General features: G+C 42.3%; 2 protein-coding genes across 2 annotated transcripts; both read right to left on the reverse strand.

The window, feature by feature from the left end:
* Positions 1–1,739: 1,739 nt before the first annotated feature.
* On the reverse strand, positions 1,740–3,950 carry LOC142946135 (uncharacterized). The gene is made up of 3 exons (XM_076087246.1): positions 3,480–3,950; positions 3,243–3,431; positions 1,740–1,898 (listed from the first exon to the last, which is right to left on the reverse strand). Exons 1-3 carry the CDS (start codon positions 3,948–3,950, stop codon positions 1,740–1,742), a joined length of 819 nt encoding a protein of 272 aa, XP_075943361.1.
* A 3,565-nt stretch (positions 3,951–7,515) lies between these two features.
* On the reverse strand, positions 7,516–11,518 carry b3gat3 (beta-1,3-glucuronyltransferase 3 (glucuronosyltransferase I)). Its single transcript, XM_076087249.1, has 8 exons — positions 11,305–11,518; positions 10,913–11,020; positions 10,166–10,337; positions 9,845–10,028; positions 9,596–9,757; positions 9,352–9,438; positions 8,990–9,193; positions 7,516–8,800 (listed from the first exon to the last, which is right to left on the reverse strand). The coding sequence occupies exons 2-8, from the start codon at positions 11,004–11,006 to the stop codon at positions 8,702–8,704; spliced, it is 1,002 nt and encodes a 333-aa protein (XP_075943364.1). The 5' UTR covers positions 11,007–11,020; positions 11,305–11,518; the 3' UTR covers positions 7,516–8,701.
* Positions 11,519–11,853: the final 335 nt, after the last annotated feature.

An 11,853-nucleotide genomic window follows, 5' to 3' on the forward strand; every position in this document is an offset into this window, starting at 1 on the left:
GGTACTTTTTATTTCTTCAGTTTTAACACAAGTTTCTGTGGTTCAAATTAAGCAGCCTTAGATCCATTTATTACAACCTAGTACCGTATGTATGAGTCTAGATTCATATCTTATATTATCATGTGCCAAATGCACTAAAAATTCCAGAAAGCTTTTAGATCATATTTACATACGATATCAAAGTTCAGCAAGTTAAAGTTAACCGTCATCATGATTTGAGCATTCTCATCGGTCCCTTTTTTAAGCTGCTCGGTGTCATGGCACCAGTGGATATGATGATGTGATGATGTGTTTTACATCTTATTCATTCTGACTCATTCATACAACAATGACTCTGACATCAGCTAATTCAAATCCAGACAGATCCATTCATTCATCCCGAAACATGAAAATACAACCAGTACAATAAATTAAGTCTTTATTTATTCAGAAAAGTGCTTGTTGTTATGTCCCATGACTTCAGATGCTTTGATTAGGATACAAAAGGATTTTTATAAAAATTAACACATTTTTAGACAATCATATACAACCGCAACAAGTTCTCCCAGCTATTCAGTCTAGTTTGCAAGAGGTAATATACAAATCTGATATAAAGTGGATAACAGGGAATTACAATAAACATTATATTTTCATTGTAACAAGGGTAAATAATTAATATATTGAAAATCTCCTGAATTACTTATATGATGTCTTCTTTCCACCAGTTGCATGTTGAATGCATGTACCGAAGTTAACTCTATTTTGACCTTTAAAGTGCCAATTAGTGATGTTTTAGGCCACTAAAACTTCTTCATGATGTGCAGCTGCAACGGTAACAACCGAAACAAAGGCTGATTTTTAACCAGGCTTTAAAAAATATCTCTTTCTCTCTCTCATTTGCACACACTCTCCTGCTTGTCCCTTCAGGTTATATAACCTTCACCAGAACACACAGTGAGGAAGTCAAACACTGACAAGTTGTACTCTTGTGTATTTCTGTGCACATAGACGGCAAACCCCCTGTTTGAATCTCTTAGCATTGGTAAAAAAAATGCAATTTAAAAAAAATATTAAGATAGAAAAATGTGTGCGTTAATCACTATCACAATGTCTAAATACTGATTCACTGTGTGTGCGTGTCCTCCTCTCATCACTGATTAGCTGTCAGGCAGCAATAAATGACACTGATTAACATACAGAAATGTCTCCAAAACTAAAATCCACTAATCAGTCATTGCTCATGCGGTTGTACATTTTCCATTCCTTTTGGTTGCACATCAACACTTTAGTAGTTTCACAGTGCCAAACCAAAGGATGCAAAGACTATTTGTACTCTAAGCTCTTGACAGTGGACCGAATTTAAGGAGCTGAGATGTTAAGACCTAATTTGAAAGTGGCAACATCGTAGAGGGGAACCAGAAGCAGCTGAACTCAGTCACATGAAGAGCTTTTCCATTCAAGCCCATAGACTTCACCGTAAAAGCAACAGCAAAACTGAATCCCTGCAGTCTGTGTGCAAACTAATGTGCACCATGAGACAAGGCAATAAACTGTATGATGAGCAATTAAGACTCAGTAACTTGCATAACTAAGTAATGTTCCTGAGGCCTAATGTATGACTCGCATCATGTGGTCTCTGTGAGAGCTGATGCTGCGAGAAATGTCATTCAGGCAGGACAGTCCACGTTGCATTATCACGATTCGATCCAACTAAATATTAGAAAGGGGTTAGTTTGATTGTCCATGTAGCTCGCCAGTCTCTACTGAAACTCAGCCAACACGGAGTTGTGTTGCACTTTCTTCTTCAACGACGGTGAGGAAGATAGCGGTGAGGATGATGATGTCACAGGTGCGAGCGTGACGCTGTAGAGGTTCGTGATGAAGGCCTCCCAGCCGCGACGGAAGGCTCGGTCCAAGGCCTGACGAGAACGAGAGGGTAAAGGTTAACGATCCATACACATGATCAGAAAAAGGCATAAACATTATAATCGTGTTTATGTTTAAAGCGGTGGGATTAGCGTGGTGAATTCCTGTTATCTTTTTGATTGCTTCTCTTTCTCTGTAGCATTTTATAGGTCTCTATTTTGTTAATAATTAGTTTTTTTAGGAAGTTATAAAGAACATTATAGGGAATATAAAGTATCACTTCTCAGACTTATATATTGTGAAGTTTTGTGTTCAATTTTTGAGCAGTTGTGGATTTCCTTGAACAAACATAACTTTATATTCATATATATTAATTATTGAGGCAAACTTTATCCTCCACACATGTTGAATTGTCACATTTTCGCATGTTCAGCTGACCTGCTGTGTCCGGACTGAAAGGCTCTTCAGTTTACAGTCGCAGTTCATTGGAAATAAGTGGAAGTATAGAAACTGTCTCTCTTGTATCTGTGGACGATGACCTGAAGATATAAAATTCTGTGTATCATAAGCAAAAAGCTAATAGAAAAAAAGAAAAACTAAATTTTTGTACCCCTCAGATATATCTTGGATGGGAACCACTGCTCTAAGCCTATTGCTATTGTGACTATAGTGATTTTACGCCGTTTAAGACTCTTCAAACATTGAGCAGCAACGGGAATTCTCATTTTCATTTACTAACACATCAAACTAATATTGTGCAGACACAGACTCAGAGGTCAGCCTGTGAGGCCTGAGGGTGGAGCTGATTGGTTAACGGCAGTGGAATGTTCTTTATGGTGTGGGCCTAGTGGGCGGGTAAACAGTGCCATACTTCGTTCCACTGATCAAAGGGCACGATATGGGAGGCACAGGAATGTCACCTCTGTGCATGTGTTTCCAAGGAAGCAGAAAATCGTCCGGAACATGTGAATCAGGTGAGGGGACACGGACGTGTACCCGTTAGCTCGTACAGCTAAAAGCCTGTTAGCGAAACCTCTGTCCCACCATCGTTTGATTTGATTTTAATGCCGTTAAATGTGACGTAAAGGAAAAATCCCATCAGAGGAAGTGACCTAATGAGTCGGTGACATGCACCAGTGGCTGCTGTACCTTGACCCTGCTGGCAGTCTATTATTAGGTGATAGTTTCCATGGTGATTAATAGCCCAGTATGTGGATGCTGAGGGAGAACTTTACCCCTCTGCTCCACGAACTCTGAGGACTCGGTTATGTAATGTTCAGGGCTTAAAGTTCAACTCTGTGACGTGAAGCTGAATATGACAATTAGCAGAATAAAACAAAAGCCTGTTTGCAATATGCTGATAACAACTTGACAGAAACTCGTCAATTTTCTCTCACCTTGTGGTAATTCTTCACCGTGTTCCTCTTCACCACCTTCATTCCCTCCTCTTGCTCCCTCTTCATCCTCCTCTCCTCCTCTCCTTCCTCTTCTCTCCACCTATTATTGTCTCTGATCAGGACCCGGTCGTCCGCATCCTCCCGAATCGAGAAGTGAAGAAGCGTGGGCTCCTTCCCTCTTCCTGCTTTCTCCTTCTCTTCCTCCATCTTCTTTACTTTCTCCGTCTCCACTTCAACTACCACCCTGGTGCCCACCAGGGCGCGTGGGTCCACTGGACTCTCAGTGCTCGAGCTGCGCCCATCATCCCGGGCCGGGTCCTCCTCGCCTCTCTCCACCTTCTGCTTCCTCCTGGAGCTCCTTCTCCACCTGCTGCTGCGGCGGCTGGGTGTCCTCTGGAGGAGAGTCTCCCCGTCGTCTTCCATCATCCCTTCATTGAGGTCAAACGCCTCGACTTCCTCCCTCTCATCTGCCCCTGAAATGTGCACCGCACTTGGGCTCGGGCTGCTCGCCACGACTCCCCCGTCTCTGCTGCTGTCCCCCCTCTTGTGACACATCTCCTCTACTTCTTCTCCCCTCACCTCCTCTCCCTCTCCGACGGCCTCAGGCTCGTCCAGGCGACAGTAGAAGCCGCTGGATTTGTCGAGGAACTTTGGCGCCCGGACGGAGCTCCGCGCAGAGCTTTTCCTGGAGTTCTTGCCAATTGTCATCTTTTCTCTTTCTGTCTCCTGTTTTTCTTTCACTCTTTTTATTTTTTGTGCTTCACGGCTGAAAGACAGAAAAGGGGGGGGGGGGGGGGGGGGGGGGGCAAGAGAGATCAGAGATTAATGTCGTTACATAACCCTCACTCATGAAAGGAGACCATAGATGGAAGCTAATGTCAGTGTCATGGGTATGTGTGACTGTCTGCATGTTTTATCTGTGAATGGTATGCACCGAAGTACAACATAGTATCTGCCTTCACAAGATGTTTAAGAAACCAAATAACAGACAATGAGCTTTGGAGTTTTGCACCAGTAGTTCTGTTTTTGACTTCTCTCTGTGTGAGAGTGTGTGTGTGTGTGTGTGTGTGTGTGTGTGTAGGCCAGTGTTATCACGACCCTGATGATAACTGGATGTCAGAACTAAATACACAATGTTCTTAAAACCGCAGTGCAAACAGGGGCTCAGACTTTGACACTTAAACTAGTTGGACGCTGTACAGCAGCCAGAATCAATGACTTCCATGTTGACTATCTCTCGTTCACAGTAATGTTAAAATCAAATTCACGGATTTTGACAAATACCAGAGAGAGGTTATTATCGGTGTCACAGCAGGTGATTTTCCAACAGCCAGCAAGGGCTGAACACCTTCTGTCACATCGCTGATTTGATTGTTAAGTGAAAAACCCACAGAAAGCTGTGAACGCTTAGTGTTAATTACACTTTAAATCTTTTACAAACCAACCTTACATCAGAAACAAGTCTGCACAAATTCCGTTCTATCGGAGTGAACTTTTACGTTTTTCCTCCCAGTATCTAGATTTGATTACAATCAAATTATTAATTATCGTTTGGCCTTACATTCATTTATTTAATACATTAAATACTTTAAAATATGAGCAGTGACTTTTGTGGGAATTGTGCGCTAAGCGGGTAGAGATACGTCAGTTGTCACACAATCTGTCCAAAATCAAACCATCGCCTAGTGGCCCAGATAACAAAGATAAAGGAGGAAACTAACAGCGGAAACAGAGGGTGAACGTAACAAGGACATCTAAAATCTAATAACACTATGTTGAGAATGTAGACAAAGCAATCAATGTGATCGGTAGAGCAGCAAGAGCGAGAAAATCAGACAAACAGGACTGACAGAATGAATTTAACACCCTGGAATTTATTGTTAGAGGAAACAAGAAAGCTGTGACTTGTTTTCTTACATGAAGTAACTTTATGGTAAGTGATCTGAAAAGAATGTCATAGAGGAGCAACAAGCAAAATGCAGACACTTTTAGATAAGAAAGAGTTGCTTGTCTTACCTGATCTGTTGCTGTTGTCTCCTCTCTCCTCCTGTGTTTGTGTTTCTTTGTGTATCTGTGTGTGTGTACATCCAGTGTGTGTGACTGAGTGAATGACCGAGAGCTGGGAGCTCAGGATACTCCCCTAACACACAGCGTCACACACCCACCCTGCCCGAACCTGCACGTCTGTCGTCAGCAAAGCAAATACACACATGCAAAAAGGGCACGCACACACTCACACACACACACACACACACACCAGAGCACTCTCACTCTCAAGGACTCTTTGTCTCTCTCTCCCTCCCTCTTTCTCTCTCTTCCTCTGACTCTTAACCACGCATACCTCCTCCATACATCCTTAAACAATCATTGAGTTGGAGATAAAGTTCTGATTTAGAGTCAGAACCTACGTGCTTACACACACTCATACACACACACCCACACACACCCACACACATACATACACAGGCCTTTCAGCTCAAGAAACATCCTTCCATTAGAAGCAAACATGCTACTCTGATATCAGTGGCTGTCAACCATTAACCATGAACGTCCTCAGCTGTCACAGATAAACCTGCAGAGAACACAGATGGGGACTTCAGTTCCACTTTAACCCCAAAGGCCACTTTCAACATACATTCCAGCTTCTACACTCGATAACACATGGGCATGATGGCAGTTCATGAACATGTTCAAAACAATATGACAATATAACTGTACCTGAAGTCCTTACATGTGGCAGTTTTCCACCTGTAGCTGCTTTAATCACGCTAACTAAGCTCACTGATATATTGGTCCAGTTTAACTCAATTTATTTGCGTCTTAAAATATATATTGTTCTCAGTTTTAAAGCCATAAGATCATAATGTTTTAAAGCACATGAAAGTTAGTACCTTATATCATCTGTCAAAACGAACTAGTCAGAGGTAATTTATAGACTTTAGATGAATTTAAAGGGCCTTTATTCATTTATAAACCATTAACAAGTGTGTATAACATCCCCATGAATTATTTTTTTAATCTTACTTTTTAATCCATTATTATTAATAATGAAAGGTAATTTATTGTTAACATGGATAATATTCGAGATTTTAAAAATTTGTTTTGGTTTGAGGCAAAGTGTGACCGTACTTTAAAATGGCTGCCTCTGAAATAAAGGAATTTGCCTCTTTATCTCCAGTAACGTGTTAAAAATAGGAGTCTCTCCTGATAAGCTGGTATATCTTAATGGAATGTATGTGTGTGTGTATAGATACAATGAACTAGCTTTGGTCACTGAATGTTATCTCACTGTTTGGATGGTAAACACCATGTCTGGGTGGGACAGGTAATGGGAGCTGCTCAGCTGTGTGTGTGTGCGTTAGGTAATTATCTACATGTTTGTTTTTTAAGTTAGCTTGAGGAGGTGCTCACACCTTCTTGTACATGCACACACATGCATACTGTGCAACTGTGAGGACACACCGACATCGGTAAAACACACAGAGAAAAATAAACACATAAAATAGAGTGTTATAAGAGTGAAAGCATGAAAGTGTAGATTCTTTAAAAGGTTATTGTGACTAAACTACTTTCTAGTACCACAGGTAGTCTAGTCTACAGGTGTGTGTGTGAGAGTGAATCATTGTGCTATGACTTCATCTTTTCTTCCTCCCCTCCCAGTGCACCATCATCTTCTGTGCGAGTGTGTGGTGGGTGGCGAGGTGGACTCACACCTTTATAGCACTCCATATATAGTCACCAAGCAGGCGACGTCCCTGCGGAGAGGGCGTAGCAGCTGTCAATCACACGGGCCTGTAAAAAACCTCAGCTGCGTTTGAGGTCAGAGAGTCTCCGCCCAGGTGGGTAGCCTTCAAGCGGCGACATGTTAGGGTTTTGGTGCTAAAACACAGAATTAGATGACACTGACACTAGATGCTGGTGGGCAAAAAAGGTAGACGAAAGTGTGACACGATCACCTGACGCACTCAGAGAACAGATGTGCTGCTGGCTGCGCTTGAAATCACAGTGAGCAGGCAGTCGAGACTCGACTTCTTTTGTCAAGTCAGCATTTCTTTAACTAGTCTGGGTCAGAATCCAAAATGTGTTGCAAGAGAAAATCATTCTGTATTCGGACTCTGTCAGCAAATTCCTCCCAAACACTGATCACATATCAGCACCTATAGTAAATATAAGAACCACAATTTTGTCCTGCAAACAGTTAAAGAGCAAATTTAAAAACAATTTTAAAAAGGCATGAATAACTGACGTATAAATAAAAAGGCCAAAATACGACTAATGTTTTACATCATCTTGGTTTATTTTCATGACGAAGGACAAAGATTATCACATTGTTTAATGTAAAGAACAATATTACAGTAATAAATACATAATACACCAGTAGAGCACTGACTTACAGGCACTAATCACACTAAAGCAGGCACTAGCTGTTTTTACAGTATTATACAACAGTAGCCGAGGAGCACTTTGAGCTATAATGTTATGTTGCTCTTTATTCTTACAAATTCTGAGGATGTAAGGGAAAATAATCAAGCACAGCTCGAGTCGTTCAATGCTATTGAACCACTGCTACTTTAAAGTACCAGGGGTTTCCTAGTAAAAACAATTCAAGTCTTTTTATTGCCATTATTAAAGCATGAATATGTAACATGGACAGCGTGTTTTGTATTTGCTTATTGCATAAGGGCTTTACACGAGTTTCAGTAGTGTTGTTCCCTTAGTCAGGGCTTTCTTAGCTACACTGGGTGTGGAACCGTTGCGTCTCTGTATCATAATAAAAGCATAATAAATACAAGGCAACAGCTTTTAAGCATTGTTCTTAATTAATCTGTGAGTAATGTGTAAGCATATATGTTTGCATGTATGTTATGGATATTGTTTACTGGGAAAAAAATGCACCTTTGCTCCACAATAGTATTACCTTGATAACAAATGCAGACTTTTTGATTAGACAGGTTGTATTAAGCTTATTATCATGCAATGATGGTGACGTTGTGATATGTGACTAAAAAACGCATCTATGTGGATGATTGCGGACACTAATCAGGCTCAGCCATAAAAAATAATCACCAGGAATGAGTTACGCTGCAGGATTTAAACTGAGCACAAGTAAACGTGTGAAACCCTACGAATGAGGTAAGCATGGACTCTGTACTAAGACGCGTCGCTCCTCAAGCTTTAAGGAGTCATGTATTGGTGGTGGAACCGCATGCCGTTAAAAAAAAAAACTGGCGCCCCCATCAGGCAAATGTTTAAACTCCAGAGTCGTCCTCCACTGTCACTAAAAGCAAAGAAAACCCTGATACACACACTAACGTTCACTGTTGTAATAACACACTCACTCAATATATACACACACGTACATCGACTGTTTTACAGTATTTACAACACAGAGTTACATATGCAGCATTAGACAGCAGAGTACGCTTTACAATATGTGTGTGTGTGTGTGTGTGTGTTCTTTAGACCTCAACTGCACGGTCTGAACCAAGTCCCTGAGCCTGCAGAGCCTCCTCTCTCTTCATCTTGGGTTTCTCTGTCCGTGTGTGCCACACCAGCACCTATAAAAACACACAGAATGGACAAAAAAAATTAGAAAATGAATTTTGCTTACAAATATACTGCAAATGACCCAAAAAATGATCTCTATCGGCTGTTCTTTCCTATTACGCACATGCATGATGATAGTCATCTTTAATTCAAGTCCTGCCTTCTCTCTTTCTCATCATCTTTCTAACACACGTTCGTACTTTAGAGCAGTTGTCCGCTTTCGGCTCCAGTTCGTCCATGGTGACCAATCCCTGAAGGAAGCTGCTCTCCAGGAAGCCCATTGGTGCGTCGCCGTCAAAACAGGCCTCTGGATTGGCCAGGACCAGTTTGAGGGACACAGCGAAGCCGGCCATGTCCATCGGGAAGGGGCGACTGGGACGCCAGCCGGTATGGAAGCGAACCACCTTAGAAAAATCACAACAACAACGATATCTTTTTGTGTGCAATTTGGCAAATTCATTTCTTAAATTAAGCAAAACAGCTCGTCAGCATTATTCATCTTAGACTTGCTCCTTTAGTTCCACAGTTAACCGACCGTAATATTAAAAAAAGGAGCACCTACCTTTCCTTCTTCAACCACGGGCCTCTCGTATTTCATCCCTCCGACCAGCCCCACCGGCCACACTGACACTCGCTGGGTGCTCCTCATCTGACACAAGACAAGAGCAACTTTGTTTTTCTTCGTCAATCATGGCACATTTAAAACACTCACTTCCCTTGTCTGTAGACTAACAAACTAAACCAGTCCCTGTGGACGATATGCTGAGGATTAATAAAAATAAACACGTTCACACTCCGACGCCCACCTCTTCAAATATCTGCAGGCTGTATGTGTTATCGTCGTCAGCGAAGTAAACCACTCCCTGCTGGTTGTCTCCTCCTGGCTGAGCCCTTCTGTCCTCTCTGAGCCACCGTAGACCCTCATTCCGCTGCTCAACTCCGCGGGGCTTCAGCCAGCTGGGGTCACCCTGAGGTGGAGAGATAGCATTCAGACCGAAAGTTTAAAAACAACGCTCATTTGTTCACACTTAAACGGCTGCCATGTCTCTACCCACCTCCTGCAGTTTGCGGTCCTTGGCGGTGGGCATGTGTAGGTGTGTGTAGGCCAGGCCACTCTTCACCAGGAGGTCAGACACCAGCGGCGTCTTGTGTGGCGAGTCCTCCACAACGATCCAGTGGAGCTGAGGAACATGAAGGAAGGTCTGGGACAGACGAGTCAGCTCGGCCTTCTGCACCAGCCTGGACGGGGACGGGCAGAAATCAGAAGAATGGTGTGTTTGTGTGTGAAAGAGAAATGGACAGCAATAGAGGAGGGTGGAGGTGAAGTAGGCTAGTGAGCAGGAAATGAGGTAAGGAAACCGGTCTCCCTGGGCTACCTTGCATATGTTGGGGTGATGACAAAGATGGTGGGCTTAGCGGGCTGTTTCTGTGGTTGCTTCGTCGCGTCGGACTTCCTTATCTGCTCCTGAAAACGATGGAGCTCCCCCCGCAGCCGAGATATGGTACGGTCTTTAGGCATGTCGTGCTCTGTGCAGTCGCAGCGCTGACCTGCAACGTGTTTGGGACACAAGACAGACAAGTCAGCTTAAAGTACAAAAGCTAAACCTCTCTTCCCAAACTTTAAGATCAGGCTTATTGGGAAATGGGATCTTCAATATACTTTGCCAAAAATTAAAGGATCAACATGGCTGACAAAGCTGATCACTTCCATGTGTTTTGGGGTTTCCCCTCTATTAATCTTTAATCGTTTGATCTATTAATCGTCTTTACTTTGTTATTGTCAAATCAATCAACACATCTGTCTGTCATGGACACAGCCTATTATACCTATGGATCAAGTCTTGATGGACCTTTTTCATAGCAGACATTTTGACACGTCATAGTAGGAAAATAGGTTAAAGCACAAGTATATTTAATTACATTATGATAGCTGCATTCCACTTAGCGGGGGCCCTGATATGGTCTGTGGTGGCTCACTAGTGTCGCTCTCTGGGACACTTATTGGCACCGAGCCATCGTTAATGTGAGCGCCTGTGCTTTTCCTACTACAATGTTTAAATAATAAATGTTTTAAATGTCTGCTGTAGAAATAAGGCCATTGAGGCTGTGTGGTGACCGCTCACCCAGCTGCATCAGCGCATAGACGAGGCCCATGAGGGAGACCATGAAGTAGAGCACGAACACGGTCTTCAGCTTCAGCTTCATCCTCGCTGCCATGGTACCCTGACCAGCTGAAAGGATGACAACATGGTAAACATTACCACTCACAAAGCATTACCCTGAGGATTGTTTTATTTGTATTTCATCACTTGGTATTTTTGTCTCAAGGCTGTGGTAACTAACTAAAATGGGCCACAATTCTGGTCCTCAAATACCACTCAACATTAAGCTAACTAGCGAAGAGGGACAGCATTCGCATTCAATTTTAACCTTAAAATCAGTGTTAGCTAGGCTATGTTAGCTTGACCATTTCTTTTAACAGAAAATAGCTCGACTCTCATTTTCCTTCACTTACCAGAGGCGGGAGATCTTAGAAGACAGGAGCGGTGGAGTCGACTTATGAGCAGAAAGGTTCATTTCATCTTTGACAAACGTGAGCAAAGGCACCTCAGTGCATCAAAACGTCCATTCATTTGCCATAGCAATGTACCAACAACTTCCGGTTTCGGTGCACCACGGTAAGGAGCCCCCCTCAGAACGTGTACAGTCACGTTAATAGTTCCACGTGATACCTGCACAATCGACAGTTTACAAAACAATCATTTTTAATTATTGTAAAGGGTGAAAAGCACTTAATTATTTCCAATATTTAATGCCTGCAACCTTAAGTATTTTGCGGAAGTCCATTTCCACCAAGAACAGACAAATGATGAAAAGGTGGGAATGATAAAAAATTAAACGATTGTACGATGCTAAGGTAATATTATAATATAGTGATTTATAAGTAATTTAGGTATTTTTATTCCCTTTACCAGGCAGAGGTGGGCCTCTATATATTCCACTGTTTAGTCCCTTGAAAAGAAAACTTCAAGATCATAAATGACAAAAAACAAACGGGCATCTC

This window comes from Anarhichas minor, unplaced genomic scaffold, assembly GCF_050575085.1.
Source record: "Anarhichas minor isolate MPS153535 unplaced genomic scaffold, ASM5057508v1 ptg000009l, whole genome shotgun sequence".
Taxonomy (NCBI): domain Eukaryota; kingdom Metazoa; phylum Chordata; class Actinopteri; order Perciformes; family Anarhichadidae; genus Anarhichas; species Anarhichas minor.